Below are 20,501 nucleotides of genomic sequence, written 5' to 3'. Positions count from 1 at the left end.
AAGGTTAAGTGTTTCTTTAACACATTTATAAAACTGATATTAAAGTACAACTTTGCAAGATGCTCAACATTCCTTATTTTAATATTTTATTTTATTTGTTTGTTTATTTGGATCTCCATCAGTCATTTTTTGATGATGTCAAAAGCATTGCCAAGAATAAATATGGAGTTACACACACTTAATATAGAATTAGCAGCATATTGATTCATAAATGTACAATTATAACACTTTTTATGATAAAATAATTTAGCAGGACTCTTTAAAAGCTTTAGTATTTGCTACATTTAAAGCAGATGAAGGAAGAGAGTGCCATGTTTCTTTTCTTCTAAAAATGAAGGAGTTCATTGTGCTACTATTACAACTTTAACTTTATTTCTGTGTTACTATTAGGCCTGCCACATTAAACAATAAATCCATTAATCACACAACAAATTAAAACAAAACTCACTAATTTTCATTTGCATGATTTATTTTTATTTCTCTCTTTCTACCAAAAAACTGGATGGTAAAAATCTTAAATCTGGTGCTTTAGTCTCAATTAATCTTTTTTTGAAGGATAATTTTGTTTATAATTCATTTTATTTGTTATTTCTGTTGTTGTATTTAATTATTTTTAGAAAATTTAAAATGCCCTCCAGTTCCAGTGTTAAACGTTTATTGATCTTTGAGGATGTTTTCTATCCCTTTACCATTATATTACTTGACAATGGTCTTAAAGCAACAATGTTATCATTTATTGCAATAACGTCTGGGAAAATTTGTCATCCAATAAAATGTGTTATCATGACAGGCTTGGTTACTGTGACTGTATTCTTCTGATATTATGACTTTATCATTGTATTAAAACAAATAAATTTTAACCTGGCATTTATATTCCATGGTAGAGTTGACCTGAATTCAAAGTTCAAATAAATAGTAGTAAAACAAACAAGATGGACGCCCTGGGTTTGCTGACATCACTGTGAACAGAAACCCCAGGAGTGGATTGGTGGGAAAAAAACCCTGATTTTAGAAGACTTTAATCTTTAAAAAACAAACATTTTTGTCCTATAATTTTTTCATCTTTGTCCTTGTTGTCCCCTGTCAGCCTGCCACATGTCCTGCGCTTCCTGCTGGGGCCCGTCGGTGGCCCAGTGCACTTCCTGTCCAGCGGGTCTTCTGCTCCACCAGGGCCAATGTGTGGAGGACTGCGGCGACGGCCTGTACCCTCAGGACAGCAGCTGCCACAGTGAGGATCAGAGATGGGCTGAAACGCCCAGTAATCTGATTACTGTTTTCAAGCAAAGGGTTACAGCCGCAAAGAAGTAATTAGATTACTGTTACTTACACCCAAACAGACATATGAACAAAGGTGGGTAGAGTACCCAAAAATTATACTCAAGTTAAAGTAAAAGTAAAAAGTATCCATCCAAGAAATTACTTAGTAAGAAAGTATTTGGTAAAATGTCTACTCAAGTAGAGTAACCGATCAAACTATCAATCATTTCATATTTAAAAAATACATCATCAGACGGACCAAAGTATAAAGTGAAGTGGAAATTTTGGTATTTTAATGACCAAAATGACAATAATTCATATAAGTAACAAAACAATAAAATCAGGCAAAATAATTTTTTCCAGATCAGTTTCTTTCAATAAAAAAATGTACAAACATTTTACAAAAACTGCTGAAAACTGGTGAAATTTTGGTTAAAACATGTTTTTCATTCAGTGCGTAGAAAATCCAGAAATTTTACTCAAGAGCAAAGATACTTCATAAAATTACAGCGTAGTAAAAATACTCCTAAAAGTACATTTTAAAAAAAAAAAGTTACTCAGTAAATGCAATTGAGTAAATGTAACTAGTTGCTATCCAACTCTGAAAATACATGTACAGTTATGGCCAAATGTTTTGAGAATGATTCAAATGTTAATATTTACAAAGTCTACTGCTTCAGTTTTTATAACAGCAATTTGCATATACTCCAGAATGTTATAAAGAGTAATCAGCGTAACAGCAATTAATTGCAAAGTCAATATTTGCCTAGAAAATGAACTTTATCCCCCAAAACACATTTCAACTTCATTGCAGCCCTGCCTTAAAAGGACCAGCTAACATTGTTTCAGTGATTGCTCCATTAACACAGGTGTGGGTGGTGATGAGGACAGAGCTGGAGATCAATCTGTCATGATTAAGTCAGAATGACACCACTGGACACTTTAAAAAGAGGCTTGGCATCATTGTTTCTCTTCTGTGAACCATGGTTATCTCGAAAGAAACACGTGCAGTCATCATTGCACTGCACAAAAATGGCCTAACAGGAAAGAAAATCGCAGCTAGAAAGATTGCACCTCAGTCAACAATCTATCGCATCATCAAGAACTTCAAGGAGAGAGGTTCCATTGTTGCCAAAAAGGCTCCAGGGCGCCCAAGAAAGACCAGCAAGCGCCAGGACCGTCTCTTAAAAGTGTTTCAGCTGCGGGATCAGGCTACCAGCAGTGCAGAGCTTGCTCAGGAATGGCAGCAGGCAGGTGTGAGTGCATCTGCACGCACTGTGAGGCGGAGACTCTTGGAGCAAGGCCTGGTCTCAAGGAGGGCAGCAAAGAAGCCATTTTTCTCCAGGAAAAACATCAGGGACAGACTGATATTCTGCAAAAGGTACAGGGAGTGGACTGCTGAGGACTGGGGTAAAGTCATTTTCTCTGATGAATCCCCTTTCCGATTGTTTGGGACATCTGGAAAACAGCTTGTTCAGAGAAGACAAGGTGAGCGCTACCACCAGTCTTGTCTCATGCCAACTGTAAAGCATCCTGAAACCATTCATGTGTGGGGTTGCTTCTCAGCCAAGGGAGTCGGCTCTCTCACAGTCTTACCTAAAAACACAGCCATGAATAAAGAATGGTACCAGAATGTCCTCCGAGAGCAACTTCTCCCAACCGTCCAAGAGCAGTTTGGTGATGAACAATGCCTTTTCCAGCATGATGGAGCACCTTGCCATAAAGGAAAGGTGATATCTAACTGGCTCAGGGAACAAAACATAGAGATTTTGGGTCCATGGCCTGGAAACTCCCCTGATCTTAATCCCATTGAAAACTTGTGGTCAATCATCAAGAGATGGGTGGACAAACGAAAACCTAGGAATTCTGACAAAATGCAAGCATTGATTGTGCAAGAATGGACTCCTATCAGTCAGGATTTGGTCCAGAAATTGATTGAGAGCATGCCAGGGAGAATTGCAGAGGTCCTGAAGAAGAGGGGTCAACACTGCAAATATTGACTTGCTGCATTGACTCATTCTAACTGTCATTAAAAGCTTTTGTTACTCATAATATGATTGCAATTGTATTTCTGTATGTGATGACAACATCTGACATACACACATGAAAACCAGAGGGCAGCAGATCATGTGAAAATATAATATTTGTGTCATTCTCAATACTTTTGGCCATGACTGTATAGATATCTAGATAAAATCATGCTATCTTTTTGCTCTTGGGGGCCCCCTGGTGGTGTAGCAGCCGCTTTTCTTGCACATGCCTTTGGCCGGCCCTGGTGATGTAATGTGTATAAAGTTAAAAAACTGAAACAAAACAAGTTTTATTAAGATATAATGGTGTTGAGAAGGTTCTGTTCTCTGTTCTCAGACTGTCATCCGTCCTGCCGGTCCTGTGTCGGGCCGCTCGCCTCAGACTGCCGTCGCTGCCTGAAGCCAGAGGAGGTTTTCCTGCCACAGGATTTTCTCCTGCAGCGTGGCGTCTGCACAGCCGCATGTCCCGCTCACAGCTTCCTGGACGGCCTGCAGTCGTGCAGAGGTGAGGAACAAACTTTGCTGCTGCTGGTTTCTGTTGTCCAGACCTTCATGAAGGAAGAGAAAGCGCCAGGAAGAAACTTTATTTATTTTTTCTATAGATTATAAATATGTTTCTTCACCTCAGCAGATCTTTGAATCAGAAACCAGAAACAAAATGTCTGACTGCTGTGGGGAGATGAAGGAGAATGAAAAACTGTTTCACTTTCATAACATTCCTTCTGTTCATTAATTTAATCCCTTCATACTTCCTGGTTTGATTTCTTCTCTCCTTCCTTCCTTCCTTCCTTCCTTCCTTCCTTCCTTCCTTCCTTCCTTCCTTCCTTCCTTCATCCATTTTCTCCCTCCTCTTTCCTTCCTTGTGTCCATCTTTTCCTTTCTCTCTCTTTCTCCCGGTTGCTACCTGCTGTAAAAATATTTTTTATCTTCAACTGTGGAGCCTAAGTATTTCTGAAAAGTGCGTCGGAGCCCCGTCCCTCCCAGCTCTTCGTTGATAGACTCTCTGTGTCGTTAACTTGGTTCAATCTTTAAAAATGCTGAAGCCGTTTTGCTTTTGATGTTGCAATTAAAACGTGGGAAATTGTTTATGTAAAGACTTTGTGGGCGTGAAGCCGTTAAGAAAAGGAAGCTCCTTTGAATAGGCCACTCACTGGGACATTCCCGACTGTGTAATTGTGTGTATAATTGGCTAATTTTAGATATAATTCTATGGGTTGCTGGGTTAGCAACAAAAAACACGCTACACTGTAACAACCGTCGTGTTTCTGCAGCAAAACGATTCTGATTCCAGCAGAGACAACGAGATCATAATCGGTTTTCTTCACTTTTTACGTTTGAACAAATGAGATTTCATGAGTTTTTGTTTTCTTTGCTGGGTTCTGAGGATCTAATCGTTCTGCAGACGGATTGTTTTTCTTTCAAGCTGCAAAGTAATTTCAGTGCGTGAATGTTTCCCTGAGCTTTTCTATCTTTTCCGATGCCATTGTGTCTGCAAAACCAGCTTTGGCTGAATCTACCACTCAGAAAAACACACATAATACTGGCTTTTTTTTCTCTTATCCTTGATGGAACAAATTCAAATTAAAGATATTTTTCTTAAAATTTTATCTGGATATATTTGTGATCTTCAAAAGGAATCTCTCCAGCTTTTTGTACTAAAGGGGCAGTATGATGTAAAATCTGTTTTTTATTTAGTTTTACTTTATCAAAACGTAAAAGGTAAAGGTAATTTTACTTATATAGCACATTTTCAGCAACAAGGCAATACAAAGTGCCTTACAGGAATTAAAAGTAAATACAAACAAAAAACCCCCCCAAAACAAACCTTGAATGCTAATTTTTAATCTTTTATGCATGTTTGAGAAATCCATTAATTTTCATGGCAACCAATCAGCAGCTGCCTACAAAACGAAGCTCCTCCTCTGAGCTGCAGTTTCCAAGCTTCTGAGCTTCCCACACTCGGCTCCTTCAGACTAGCCCACAGCAATTAGCAAACACCAAGTAGAATTGCACATCTGTTGAGCTCATTATAGGAGCTACCTGTCAGTGAAACACTGCTAAATATGTTGATAAGGGCTTAATAGAGGAGCCATGTTGTGATGACTTCCTGAAGGTGGAGCTTCTTAAAGAGACAGAGACACAATGTAGTCCAAGTTTGTATGGGTTACATATTTACAAACATTTAGGTCAGAAACATCCATCCATCCATCCATCCATCCATTTTCTGTTCACCCTTGTCCCGAATGGGGTCGGGAGGGTTGCTGGTGCCTATCTCCAGCTACGTTCCAGGCGGGAGGCGGGGTACACCCTGGACAGGTCGCCAGTCTGTCGCAGGGCGGTCAGAAACAAATGACCAAATAATTAAGTCAATATACCATAAAAAGACAAAATAAAAATAAAAAAAGACGATAAAGGCTCTCAGATATAATAGAAACCAATCTAATTTCCAAACACCAACAATTTTATAAAATTTATTTACACAAACCTTATATTTAATTTTCTTCATCTGTGAGTTTTGCATCTTTAACAAATAAATAAAATAAAGATTAAACCTCCATTCTTGCTTCCCTTCCTGCATGTATGTTATTTCTTCCCTGCGGAAAAGTTGCTAGCATCCAACATATGACACTCAGACTATCATGCAAGAGACATATCTATCAAAGTTCTTCTGGATATATTTATGACCACTGGGATTGTTTTTTTACCTTAACGTAGACGTTGAGCCTGATTGTTTTGTCTTTGCTATTTGAAAATACATTTAGATGTTCAGCAGGGAGCTGAACTCCGCTAATATTTCAGTCTGAAGATCATCAAGTTTTTCTTTGTCGTGGCTGTCAGAGTTACTACAGTGGGTGAATTTGATAAATGAAACATCGGTACGGCTCTATTCATGGTAACATGTACAAGTTGTTCCAGTCTTCGACTCGTTTCAGCAACAAAAGCTTTTCCCGTCGGCGGGTTCAGGTGTTCGCCGGGGAACAATGCGGCCTTTTGTCAGACTCCGTGTTGCTCTGTTAGATAACCAGGCCTGTCCTGAAGCAGAGCAGGATGTGTTAGCCTGCATCAGACTCACAGTGTTCACACACACACACACACACACAGCTGCGAGGCGGCCGGAGCCGGTGAGCACTCGGATGTCTTAGTGGATTCCTGACCTTAAAATGGGCATCCAGCTATCAGCTGCAGTCGATCAGAGCAGGAGTGGAGTGCAGGAAGTTTTCTCCTCCTCAAATTCATCCTTTATTTCACACAAAACATTTATTGTTTGTTTTCTGAGGTCATAGTTTTAGTTTGTAGGGATGTTTTGTACTCCCAGCATGAGATACTCAATGACCCATGTTGCAGAAATGGGGGGAAAAAAGACAACTTGTGCATGTATGTATATTTTTAAGTGTCTACAATAGAAAACTGGTTGTCATTTCTATTTCTTTGGGATTTAAAATAAATAAAAATATAAAACTTTGGCTAAGGAGGATCGATACATTCTCTTCTAAGGGTATATATTTGTGAAAAAATTAAATAAAAAATGCAAAAACCTTCAATGTAATGACAAGAAAAATAGAAATTATCTGCCCTTTGGATATTTAAAATGTCTTCCAGTTCCAGAGTTAAATATTCATTAGAAATTAAAGTAAAATGATCTTTGAGAATGTGTTCTTACATTAATATTATGATGCCCTTACCATCATATTACTTTAAAATGGTCTAAAAACAGCAATATTAGCATTTATAGCAAAAAAAACCTCTTGGACAAAATAGCTAAATTTGTAATGACAAGCTTATAAATAACGTTCATTTTGGCTCACTTGATGAAAAGTTTGGACACCCCTGGCATAGAGCTTGTTCTGACATGTTTGATGAGTAAAATAGACGTCACTGTAACATTTCGGTGTTATAAGGTCCTTGCTTTGCCACTGATCGTCTCCCAGAGGGTAAATATTTTTGCTCAAACACTCAAATTGTTGGTTTGGCTCAGGTAGCTTCCCCGCCTGCTCCTGCCAGGTTCCATCATGCATTTTGTACACAAGTCTGCGCTTTTGCTGACAGGAGGGAAGGAACCCAGGCATGATTGTAAACATAAATACTTCGGGGCAAATATAAAAAGAAACATAGCTGTGCACACAAACCCTGGGCTTCCAACTGCTTGTTGACAGGCCTTTTGTCTGTTGCCGCCTCCGCCAGCAGCAGCGTCAACCAGCCGGTCTGTGGCTTGGCCCGGCTGCCTAGGCTGATAGCGTTGCTCGGCTATTTGTCTTCGCGCTGCCAAAGCAGACATGAAAAGCTGCGATGAAGAAAGGCCAGTTTCAGGGCTCCCCATGTGTTGGGTGAAGGGTGTTGAGTAAAGTTAGCTAAAAGCCTAAGTTAAAGTATAAATAGTTGGTTTTGTTGTGAAGGTGACCAGTGAATTTTGTTGAACAGGTTAGGTCAGGTCAGTGTTTCTCAAACTTAACCCATTTAACAACAGACCAGCTAACTTGAAATACCCAACGTCTTTATTTAAACAGCCTGAAATGAAAATATTGGTCTCTTAGCTCACATCTTCCTAGTGAGAAGTGTGGTGCTGTTTTGTAAATGTGAACATGTCGGCTCAGGGCGTCGAGGGTTTTTTTTACAGATTCTGAAAGTGGAGTCTAAGCTTTCCGATCATGTCGAACACATGGAAATCAAAAAACAGGTTGTGTTGGGGGCATTTGTAATTTAGAAGCTCAATAAAATAAAAAGAGTCTTGAGTTGTGTGCAGTGCTTGCTGATTCGTGACATTACATTCCAGAGGTTTTTGAAATGACTCGTTTTCTAGACAACAACAAACATTAACTTATTCCCAAAAAAACTGTTGGGTGTTTTTACTTTTTTAATCGCTTTGGCTGTTTTTAGAAGCAGTAAAATCCCAAATGGAAGTATAAAAATGTCCAAAATGTAGTTCCCCTTTGAAAAAATCAAAAACACAAACAATGAGTGAACATTTAAGATTAAATGCAGAATAAATCTGTAGATTTTTATAAAAGCAGGCTCTCCAGGCAGAGGAAGCTGCCTGGATGGGAAACCTCAAGGTCAAATGCAGACTTTTGGTGACGTCAGGAATGGCATACAGTAAGGCTGGGAGGTTGCTATAAAGAACATATCTACTCTAAATCATTTGTTTTCTCCAGTGAGCATTCTGTCCTTCAGTACTTTGAGTTTTTATGGCTCTGTTGAAGCTAAATGCTGTTTTTCTGCTCTAAATCAGAACACTTCTTCAGTCTGAATGTCTGTTCTGTTGTAGGAGTGCACCGTCTTTTAGAGAGAGCACAGGTGTACTTGAACAAAGTTTCTTGAAAAGCTTTGTTCTCAAAAATGTAGGAGATGTCCTTGCTGAAGATAAACAGAGGAAGTTGTTACATCTGCAACTGTTCACTGTAACTACCGGTACCTATAGTACAACATAAAGCAAATGAAGGACAGAGATGTTTTATATTTGTTTTACCAGAACATTTTTTGATTCCTTTTATAACATGTCATCTTAAGCAGCCAGTATAAACATTATTTTGACACAAAGCAAATCTGAAATTCTTTACATTTGTATTTTCTATTGTGCCTGAAACAGAAGGGGAATACAGGTAATCATTATTTTATTTTTCTCTGCTTCTGTTATCACATAATTCTTACTTACAGCTTCCAACATTTTATGTTTCTCACATGAAAATAATGCAGAAAAGATCTATTTATGTGTTATTGAACTATTCAAAATGAAGCTGTACAGCGGATTTCAGAAATCAAACAACGTTTTGGATTTGGTCAGAGGTTCTGGTTACTAGCCCCAGCTTGGACTAAGCAGCTGTAATTATTATCTTTAGGTGCCAACAAGGAATGTCTAGAGTACAGCGGGATGGCAGAAGGTTATTTCTGGCCGAGGGGGATCTAATCTTTTTATTTAATTTTATTTTCTCCACTACAGGTCAGTGCTCTGACTTCTGCAGTTTATAAATATTCTCATCTTCAACTGTCTGCATTGCAAACCCATACAGAGCTGTGAAAAGCTAAAGTTTTGCTCTTTTGTTACCTTTCAATTCTCAAAAATATGTTTGAAAATGATGATCTTATTAATTAAGGCTAAAAATCTCACCAAAACAAACCTGATTCTCTGTCAAAGTAAGGCTCTATCATTTTAAAATCATAAATAAACTGTGATTAACACATTTATTTGTTACATTTCAGGCCTGATCATTCATTTAATGTTTCCATTAAATATGAAATGCAATTAAAATCACATGCGAATAAGCTTGTTCATGTGATAAATCATTAAACATCACAGCAGTGACAGATGTAAACACGAGACTTAATAATTCATCCATGGCGCTAGCTATCATCATCAGAGATAAAAGATAAAACTTTAAAATGACAAACTCAACTTTTGGTAAACCGTGGGAAGACAGTCATAGTACACAAACTGGTGTGATGCAAAAAAAACCCAAACAAAACAAAAGCATGTCGTCCTAGAACAAAAACTTTAATTGAAAAACACAATTTTCTTCTAAATTTGCATGTTTCCATTAAGCACATTTATTTTTGCATTTCCAATTTGCACAATTTTAAAGGTACATGCAAATGTAGCTACTGACTTGTGGAGCCAAATTACTTAAAAACAAACTGTCTGATGACATTAGACCCAGATATAGAGAAATGAAAGAGCAGACGAGAAAGATAGTTTTGTTTCCTAAGCCGTTTCTTAAACTTGGGAATCCAAAAGAACCACAGTGAGAATCATGACCCTCACATCGCAAAAACAGTGCAGAACCTTCCCAGGAGCAAGATTACTCCAGATGTTAGAGGGTATATTTAAATCATTTCCACCAAGAACGAGGGCTGGAGAGTCGTACACTGTAAAAACACAAAACCTTTCTAAGTCATTTCTGTCTAGTTAGGACACTTGAAATAAGACAGAATTAACTTGCAAGTATTTTTTTAGCGAGATGTAGGAGCATGTTTTAACTAAATTCTTTAATATTGATGAAAAAGTTTATTTCACTTAAATTAAATGAAAATGTTTTGTGAGTGAAATAATCTGCTGATGGAACTAGCGCTTTTTCATCAGAATTTAAGAATTATTGACTTAAAACAAGCTCCTATATCTGACTGAAAAAGTTACTTATAAGTCAGTTTTGTGTTATTTCAAATGTACTGAGATATTTACACTAGAAACTAGACCAAAAATACTTGATTCAATCTTGTGTTTTTGCAGTGTACTGACAGTTCTTTTTGTTTTTTATTTTCTTTGTTTGTTGCATAATCAAACCTCCCCTGTAAAATGGAGAAGTTAAAATAATACCATAAAAATGCCAATGATGAGTGGATAAAAGCCTCTCAGAGGAGAAATGTACATTTTTATACAGCCTTCTATCTTAACAACGCTAATTAACTGCTCTTCCTTTCTTTTCTTTTTTTTGGTCAATAAACTTAAAGGATGCACTCGGAGCAGCTTCGTCCTTGGATACGCCCCTCGCTTTGAATTTGCTTCAGAAAACCATCAGCCTTGAAGCAGTTGTGTCTTTCTTCTCTGCCAGCTGTTTTTAGAAATTTCTTCAAAGCAAATGTGTTTCCATGTTGCTTTTTGGAAGGTGAACTCAGGTAAACTGAAGCAGGCTTCTTTGAGGAAGTGGTTCTGTTATCCACACATCTCTGTGTTGGGCTGTTTGTTTTCAATCAGTAGGAGCAAAATCTTATTTTTACTCTTGTTATTGAGGATCTAAATGCTTAAATCTTCTTTGCAGCAGAATAACTTGTATATTTTCCTGATATTTTCATCCTAGCCAAAGTAGAACTGATTTAGATTTTTTCCTAAAAATCCTTCCTTTGCAGATTATTGTGAAGATGATAAACATTAATTTATCATCTTCTGTGTTCAATGCTGTAGTTATGCATTTGGCTTCTCTGTTTTTATAGTTCTTGTTGTAAATATAAAACCTTCCATCCTTTTCCAGATTGCCATCCGTCCTGTTTGCGCTGCAGCGGCCCGTCGGAAGCAGACTGCTCCTCCTGTTCGTCGCCGTCCAGCCTGTTTGAGGGTCGCTGCGTTCACACATGCCCACAGGGCTTCTTCACCCGGGACGGCCAATGCCAAGGTGAGAAACACATATTTGTGCCTCGGTGCGCCACGCTGACTGTAGCATTGTGTTCCCAAGGCTTTAATTAAAGCCTCAGCTGTAAACTCTGAGCTCTAACTGGGCATTTTGAGGAGCAGAGAACTCGACAGATTGTTCACTTTTTCCACAGATGACCTTAAATCTCCAAGGTTAGAAGCTTCTTAGCAAAATAGAAACAAGTTTACTTTGAATCTTGTTTTTTCTTTATTCAGAGTTATAAAAAGAGCTTGAATGAAAAAGGGGGGTAAAAATAGTTTACTTGCATCACAATCTTATGTTCAAAGGGAAGTTTTTTGTTTATTTGGTTTTAGTTTTTGTCACGTTGAAAGTTTCCAGCAACCTTTCAAATTGTTTCTCCAACATTTTTAGAGTCCAGTATTGTATTTCTATATTTTAGTGAAGTATAAACCTTGTTGGAAGCAGTTTTATCACTAAAAACATCCAATTTATATGAATAATTAGTATTTCCAATGTTGATTTTTCATCTCTGACCTGGTGGAGATAAATTATTTTCACCAGATGCTGACTGATTGATGACTTATTGATGTCAAATGTTGTGTCCAAATTTTTGGCAATATGGGCCAAAATCATCAAGTTGAAAGTCCTTGATGACTTTGACGTTGAAAAAGGAAACATTTACATATGCAAATTAAATAACTTACAACACTTATGACATGGGACAAAAGTTATAAGTGAAAAAATCTATCAATATTAATAAATAATTGATGTAAAACAGTACAGTGTCTTCAAATAAGCCAAACTAACTTACAGGTAACTTTTCAGCAAGATATGGGAGCTTGTTTAAGTCAATAATTTCTTAATAATGACAGAAAATGTTCTAGTTTCACTGACAGATTAAAGATTTTTAATCTGCCAGTGGAATTAGTATTTTTTCATCAAAATTAAAGAATTATTGACTTAATCAAGCTCCCATATGTTGTTGAAAAGTTACTTGTAAGTTAGTTTGGCTTATTTGAAGTGTACTAAGATATTTGCACGATAAACTAGAGAAAAATACTTGCTAACATTTTGTGTTTTTGCAGTGCAGGAAGGTTTAAAAGAAATAATTTTGTTGTAAATATAATTTTTTATCCAAATGTCCACCATTGTGTTTTTTAAAGTGACATTTGCCGCTCAGCACACCGTTCTCTATGCGTTAAAGATGAATAAAGATTAACGATGACGGCTCTGATTTATGCACAACCCCGCTGTTCGTAAGCCTCGTTGTCACACTGACTCCTGTTGGGCATCAGAAACCCCATTTAGCGATATTAGGCTTGGATTAGGACAATAGCATGTTAACAACTGGAGAGAGCTCAGCAGCTTTTCTTCATTGTGTTTGTCCACCTCCTTAATGAAAATCCATTTGCTCTAATCTATCGTCCATTACCTCAGCCTGCTCTACCGACTCTGACCTCATTTGCAGCGGTATGACCCCCTCTCCTTCCCCATCGCACATTAAGCAGCCGGTCCTTTTAAAAACGATGAATTTCACTTCTTTTCTGCCGCAGAATAACATTTCTCTTAATGCTTTTTAGACCAGCCCTGGGGTTAGTAATTGCAAAGTGCAAATGAGGAAAGATGGAGGCAGTTAAGAAGAATGTTCTGTGATTATGTTCGGTTCTGGGACGGCAGAATGAATGGGTTCTGTTTGCTTACTTTGTATGCTTCACTGTTAATTAGCTCGTTAGAGAGATTTCCTGATGAGACCGAAGTTTAGAGAAACTTTCTGGCAGTTGAGAGTTTCTTTCTTTTTAAATAATAAATTGAGATTTCTATGATATAATTTATTCTTCATATATTTAAAGCAAGTCAGATCCCTATAAAATGGCAGGATAACTCATTATTTTTTAGCAGCTTAACTGAGAGTTTTGGCTTCTTTTGCATCATCAGCTTTTCTGCTCAAATTTAACAGTTCATAAAACAATTACTTGCAAAAAAAGTTTATGGGGAAAAAAGTGCTTTGAAGGCTGGTTTTGACCCAATATCATAGTTGGCACCGATTCTTTGTTGAAATTTTCTGATTTCTATTCAAACGGTCCACAGATTCTGTTTAAATTATAACTGACAAGAGGAAAAGTAAGTGTAAACAAATAAAAATATTTATGCTAAATAATTTTATAAGTTACAAACATATTTAAACAAAAATAGTATTATGCATGAACTGATGTAAATTAAATTACCAGTATTAGGCTAGCCGACTTTCTTAAATAAAAAAAAAAAGTGAAAGGATTTTTCTCTGGAGCTAAATTGGAGTCATAAAGTTTGTTGAAATGAAAAAAAAATTAACTGAAAATAAAGATTTTAAATTTTAAATTTGAAATATATTGAAACTGAAAAAAGAGATGTGAAACGAAAAAGTTTAAAACTACTTTTGAGTTTGAAATTTTAATTTTCAAACTTTTTTCAGTTTCAAAATAATTTTTCAGTTTTACATCTTTTTTTCAGTTTTTTTTTTTCTTTTGAACAGACTTTATGGCCCCATTTTATCTCCGTATTGTTACTTTGCATAAAAAGTAAGAAGACTAAAATCAGTTTTTGAACGAGCCAGAATTGCCAGGACTATAAATTGTGATTCTCTATAGGATTTATTTTTTTAAACAAAGCAATGATTTCTCTACGTTATAACAAAACAATATTACTTGTGTTTGCAATTTGGTTTTATCAAAACTCTTTTAAATGAGCCACTGGATCATTTAAAAGTGAGACTACCTGTACATTTAAAGGTCAAATAATGAATAAAAAAATTTTTTTCCCCCAACTGATTCCCAGAAAGGAAGCTGTTTTTTTATATAACAGCTGAATTTCTGTGCGTTTTCATCGTCATCACCTTCATCCGTGTCCTATTTTCCCTCAGCATGTCATCCGTCGTGCCAGACCTGCTCCGGCCCCTCTCAGGCGGACTGCACCTCCTGTCCCCCGGGGGGCGCCCTGCAGAGCGGCTACTGCACCACGGGATGCCAGGAGGGCCGCTTCCTCAGCGCCGTCACCGCAGAGTGCCTCAGTAAGTCGCTGTTTTCATGAAATATGCAGCCAGGAGGGCTTGTTTGTGCTGCTGCACTGGACTCTACTGGGAAATTAATCTGCAGCTCTGCCAGGAGTTGAGTTTTCCTCTGCCCACCCAGCTTCGCATGATGACATGCTGAGACATACCACTTCTTCTGCAGGTTTCAACAACAACCATGTCTGTTACATTTTAATTTTTATCTTTTCTTTCTGTTGAGTATGTTTTAATGTTTAAATATGAAATTTCTGGTGGGAACTTTTACTCTTTGCTTGTTTTTCTTAGCAATATCTTCTCGTCAAAGTCTTTAATTATTGAACTTAGAAGCATTTTCCAATTTAGATTAAAAAAAGTCTACTAAAATAATCTAATTTGCATCAGATCTACAATACATGAGGAATGACCTGTTTTAGCAAGAGAAATTAAGCAGCAACATCCTAACTCCAAACAGCTGCTTGGAAACCTGAATGCTGTAAATAATGTGGGAATCTCATTAAAATTTGTGTTAAAACACACCCAGTCAATTAAAATCTAGTTTATTGATGAAATTGAATTAATACTAATGATTTAAAGTCACACTGAATGATATTTGGTTTAATTAATACAGCTTTTAATGAAGGCTCACTTCTTTAATTCCTACTACTTACAGCTTTTAATCATGATTAATAAATCCGCCCGTCCGTCCGTCAATCAATCAATCCATCAATCCATCAATCTATCATGGAGTTTGATCAGAAACAAGTTTGAGTTCTTGAGGCTGTATATTTCCCGGTTGTGAGTTATTAATCTGTTCTTGTTCATTTTATGAAACACGACACAGTTAAGCTGAAACTCTGTCTGATCCCAACAAAATGTTGCACAAGTTGGAAATCCACTGAAAATGGACACAAATTGTGCAGTGAATGCTCAACTTAAAGAAATCTTTGACATGACAAACGTGTATCAGCTGAACAAACTGTTTAAGAAGCGAAAGAAAGAAATGCTTTTTATTTTTAGCAAGGAGAGGAAATACTCAGTCATTGTCCATAATTATCAGAATTTTTGATACCACGAACCAGCATGCTGAAAAAAACTATCATTTTCTGTTCACTTTTAAAGGCAAATCTAAGAAATATTACATACCAATATGAAGTGAAGTCGAATCAAAACCAGTCAGAAGGAAAAGAAAATAGATTATGAGGGTTTGCAGGTTTAATTACCTAACAAAAAGTTTCTGTCACAACTAAACCAGAGAGCCCAACCCTACCAGCACCATTTGAACTTAATCTGATCTCCGTATTCCTCGAACTTTAGCTGAGCCCATTTCTGTTGCATTTAGACACATTCATTTTTATCGATAAACCATGTTTTCTGCATCTCTCAAGGCTCTTTGTGATATTTAAAGTGTTGAAGCTTACCCCCACTGGATAAAAATGCACCACAGGCAGCAAACTCAAACTATTACTTTTTTTTATCCCAACTAAATTACCATTTCATTAAAAAAATAAATAAACAAACCAAAACTGCTCACTTTGTCAGAGAGCTTTAGATGAAACTAAAATACTGGCAGCTTCTCTACGACTTTAGTTTCCTTTTTTAGCATCTAATTTATATTCCGTAACTTAAAGTCAGTTTATTGTGATAGGTTTTATTTTAGGGTATCACAATAACAATAAATTGTTCCAGAAGTTATGGCGATAAACAATAATGTTGTTGTATTGAGACCATTTTCAAGTAATATAACAATAATAATACCATAATAATGCAAGAAGACATAATCAAAGATCAATAAACTTTAAATTCTAATAAACATTTAACCCTGGAAGTAGGAAACATCTTAAATATCCAAAATAAATGAACAAAATAACAGAAATGACTAATAAAATAAATGAAAAATGTAAAAAAAAATTTAACTGTCCTTCAAAATAAGAGCTATTTGTGACCAAAGCACCAGACTGAAGACTTTTGTCATACAGTTTTTGGTAGAAAGAGAAAACAACATATCATGCAAATGGAAATTATTGAGCTTGTTTTAATTTATCATGCCATTAATTGATTAATTGATTTATAACACTAAAATGTAACTTTTTGGCAAACTTGTAAGGCACTTTATGTTTTGGAAAACTAACATCATGTTGTCAAAATGCTGTGGGGATTCCTTTAGCAGGGACATAGAAACTATTTATTGATTGGGAAGATGGATGGAGCTAAATATTGATTGATTCAAGAAGAAAACTTGCGTACTAAGACAAAGGTTCCCCACTGGAGCTATGATCATATTCATCTGTTAGAAATGATCAGAAACCAGAAGAAGAACTGAGGTCTAGAAGTTTCAAACGATGACAGATCTTTTATGTATTTTGAGCCTAAACCGTCCAGTGATTTGAAAACAGAAGTATTTTTATTATGCTTCCTTGAACAGGTTAGGATAGGTTTTTACAAAAACATGTGCATTACATTTTCTGAACGAAATCATTCTTAAACAATTCCCCCCAACTCAATGTTTACACTCCCACATTAAAATGGCTGCATACAGGTGCGCAATTACACAACCACACATCTTTGAAAAGCAGAAGTGGAGCCTCCTGCACAACCAACAAGAATGCAGCAAGTGGTTTCTGGATGGCGAGTCGACAACTACTCACCTGTCTTTTCCAGCAGCCATTGTACAGCAACAACTTGACTGAACATGCTGGAGTAAAGCTTGGGTTACTAAGTAACAGCCGAGCTTCACTGGGGTTGCTAGGTAACGGCGCAGTGCCTGTCATTGTGACTTGATAATCAGAAAGTTTTTGAAACAACTCGTTTTCCAGACACCGGAAGTCATTAATTTATTGGTAAAAACTGTCTTTTTAAGCGTTTTCAGACCTAAATGGAAGCATAACAATGTGATAAATGTAAATTTGTTGAAGTTAATTGAACTAAACAATCTGCTTTCAGTTTATAGCTGACCTATGTGGACCCCACTTTATAAAAACCTGCCTACAGAGAGAGAAACATTGCTTTCCTATTGCTTCTCTGCTTGAAAATCAGCAGAAAGGCCAAATTTTGATTTACTTATGTTGGTGCTGTCACCAAAATATGCTGAAATATGCCCTTTAAATATCCTTATGAAGCGCATGGCTGTGGGACTAAATGACTTCTTGAAGCATTTGGTTCTGAATCGAGGCAGAACTCTGACCTCCAGGGATGGTTTGGGTCAGCAAACATGGATTTTTTTTGTAGACCTGACCTTATTAAATGTATTGTGATTCTCTGAGAAAGTCCCAGCAGTGGAAGCTCAGAGTAAGCTGAGAGACCTGCCTTATCGGGCAGCGCTGCCTTTTTTTTTTTTACATGTATTATTTCCTGTTGTGGAGCAACTTTGGACTCCAGCACAAGTTTCCATAGTGATGGACTCAGAAGAAGAAGTGACTTTGTGAAAACTAAGACTCTAACTAGAAGTTCCCTCTCTAAGCCACTAATCCTGCCGACGCCAGATAAGCCGGTTAAAGTCTTATGGTTGTTTGCAAACACGCACACTGATCTGAATTTTTTCTTTTTTTTTCTGAAACAAGCCTCAGCTGGGCAAAAGATGTACTCTGGTCATCACTTCTTTACCTTTTTTCTGTCTAAATCTGGAAACAATAATACTTCCTGTTGAATTCTCACAAGCATGCACTTTAAAGGGGGCAGTATGATGTAAAATTGACTTTTTTTTAGCTTTACATCTTGTTATAATGTTATTCCCTCATCACTGAGGCTGTCACTCTGTCATCAGCTTGTATGAGGGGATCCGTCAGAGGCAGATGTCTCGCCGTCTGCTGTCTCTTCTCATCTTCTCTCCGTCCATCATTCTCTCACACTCCCTCTGGTTCTTCCTGTCCACCTCCATCATCGGCCCCTTTAGTCTTTCTTTACCTTTAAAGAAATATTTTAGTGTTGACAAGGCAGAGCCGAATCCTTAAAATGTCTTAATTTAACCATTATTTTTTTTAATTTTGTGAAAAATGTAAATTTGAATCTTTTAATAGGCATTACAGGATAGATGGTATGTCTTGGCCTTCTTTTGTATTTATGTTAGAGTTCATTGGTCAATCAAGCTAAAATGGGAAATAAGAAAAAATGTAAAAATAGAAGGAAAAAAACAAGAAAAGCAAACAAAGAAAACTTTTCTTAAATGGACCTATTCCCCTTTTGTACATTTTATGCTTCCAAAACAGGCATTGAAAACAAAGCTCACCCATTTTTGGCAATAAGTTAATATTTTTTGGTGTCTGCAAAAGGAGCCATTTCAAAAACCTCTAGATTGTTGAGTCACAATTGACTGGCACTGTGCTGTTACCTAGCAACCCAAACAGCACTCCACCTATCACCTAGCAACCCAAGCTGAGCTCCAGTAAGTTTGGTCAGCTGGTTTTACGAGAGTTTTGTCGTTGACTTACTATCCAGAAACAACTTGCTGCATTTTTGTTGGTTGTGCAGGAGGCTCCACTTCTGCTTTTCAAAGATGCAGTAAATTTTGGCCACCTCCAATTTAGCCTTGTTAGTTCATAGGAGGTTTTTCCTGGATGTTTGATGGTAAATATAAAAGGGGTCTTTTATTCTTGTGTGTCAACAGTGGTTTTGACTCCATTTCCAGTTGTTGAATTATGACCTCTGACCTTTCCTGAGGCAAAAGGGACCCGTAGAGCTTTAGATGCCGTTGTAACATTGGTGTAGATGGCTGATTTTCTTTCATCGGCTAAATTATCATTTCTGATTGTGAAATTTAAAAAAATAAATCAGAGTTAATCCCAGTTTTTGTAGATTTTCTTCAAGGGAAATTTATAAAATTATAGAATTTAATCCCATGAAAAGGGATAAAAATGTGAATATATTTTTAAAAAAGTGTTGGACGTATTGTAGGGACGTGTCTCTCCTGCTTTTAATTTGTTATAAATAAGTGAGGTGGTGCCTGTACCCTTCCTTCACATTTACATACGCAGTATTTCCCCCAGTTGTAAAAGAATAATCGTGCTGAATAAAGGCCCGGTTCTTTTATTAATGAGCCCGCTGACAGCAGAGACCAAATGCACTGGAGCGTGCAACTTGGCAAAGCTTTTAAGTGATATTGTCACAACCAAAACCAATCTGCATAAAAAATTAAAACCTGAAAGAATAATTGAGGTTTCTTAATAAATCTTCCATCATTGGTTCCCATACAAGAACTCCTCTTTTTAAAAAAATGAAGGTTTTACCTTTTGGGGCATTGGTGATGTTAATTTCTATCAGGGTAAACAAACTACCACTGTATTTTTAAAAATGTTTTTAAACCCTATTGTAGTGTTTTACAGGATCATTTGATTCAATCTTGGTTTCTTTCATTCTATTTCTTCTCTTTTCCTGAATTTGTTTCTTTTGTTAAATAAAAATTGAGAAACACTTCAGATGTTTCAGAAACTATTCCAACCAGAACTTTTTAGGATCACATCTTTTGCAGAGTTGGGTAGTAACTAGTTACATTTACTCAATGACATTTACTTGAGTATGTTTTTTGAAAAAAAAATATATATATTTTTAGCAGTATTTTTTACTATGTTGTACTTTTTACTTTTACTTGAGTAATTTTATTATGAAGTATTCCTACTCTTATTTGAGTAAAATTTCTGGATTTTCTATCCACTGAATAAAAAACAAACATGTTTTAACCAAATATTCACCAGACACAGACACACACCTGCAGTTTCTGTTAAAGTTTCATAAGTTTTATATAGAAAGAAAATGATCTGTAAAAATTTTCTTTTGCTTGATTTTGTTATTTTTTGTTTTTTATATGAATTGTTGTCATTTTGGTCCTTAAAATACCTAAATTTCTACTTAATTTTATACTTTGGTCCATCTGATGATGCAATTTTTAAGTACTAAATGATTGATAATTTGATCAGTACTTGAGCAGACGTTTTACCAAAACTTTTTTACTTGAATAATTTCCTGGATGTCTTACTTTTTATTTTTACTTGAGTAAAAATATCTTGAAGTAGTGTTACTCTTACTTGAGTAACATTTTTGGGCACTCTGCCCGCCTCTGGTTGTTTGTCGCCGTACGTAGCTTTAAATAGACGTGTCACCATGGTAACCATTTATAGTAAT

General features: G+C 36.5%; 1 protein-coding gene across 2 annotated transcripts in view; it reads left to right on the top strand.

The window, feature by feature from the left end:
* fras1 (Fraser extracellular matrix complex subunit 1) overlaps positions 1-20,501 on the top strand; it is a 292,855-nt gene that overhangs the window by 142,522 nt on the left and 129,832 nt on the right. For both annotated transcript variants that reach the window (XM_028033228.1, XM_028033229.1), the window contains exons 16-19: positions 1,088-1,228; positions 3,625-3,792; positions 11,246-11,386; positions 14,265-14,411. In XM_028033228.1, coding sequence (XP_027889029.1) covers positions 1,088-1,228; positions 3,625-3,792; positions 11,246-11,386; positions 14,265-14,411 — 597 coding nt within the window. The remainder of the gene's footprint in view (positions 1-1,087; positions 1,229-3,624; positions 3,793-11,245; positions 11,387-14,264; positions 14,412-20,501) is intronic.

This window comes from Xiphophorus couchianus, chromosome 12 (genome assembly GCF_001444195.1).
Source record: "Xiphophorus couchianus chromosome 12, X_couchianus-1.0, whole genome shotgun sequence".
NCBI lineage: Eukaryota > Metazoa > Chordata > Actinopteri > Cyprinodontiformes > Poeciliidae > Xiphophorus > Xiphophorus couchianus.
Note: the sequence above shows the minus strand (reverse complement) of the source record. Positions and strands in the feature narration are given on the sequence as shown.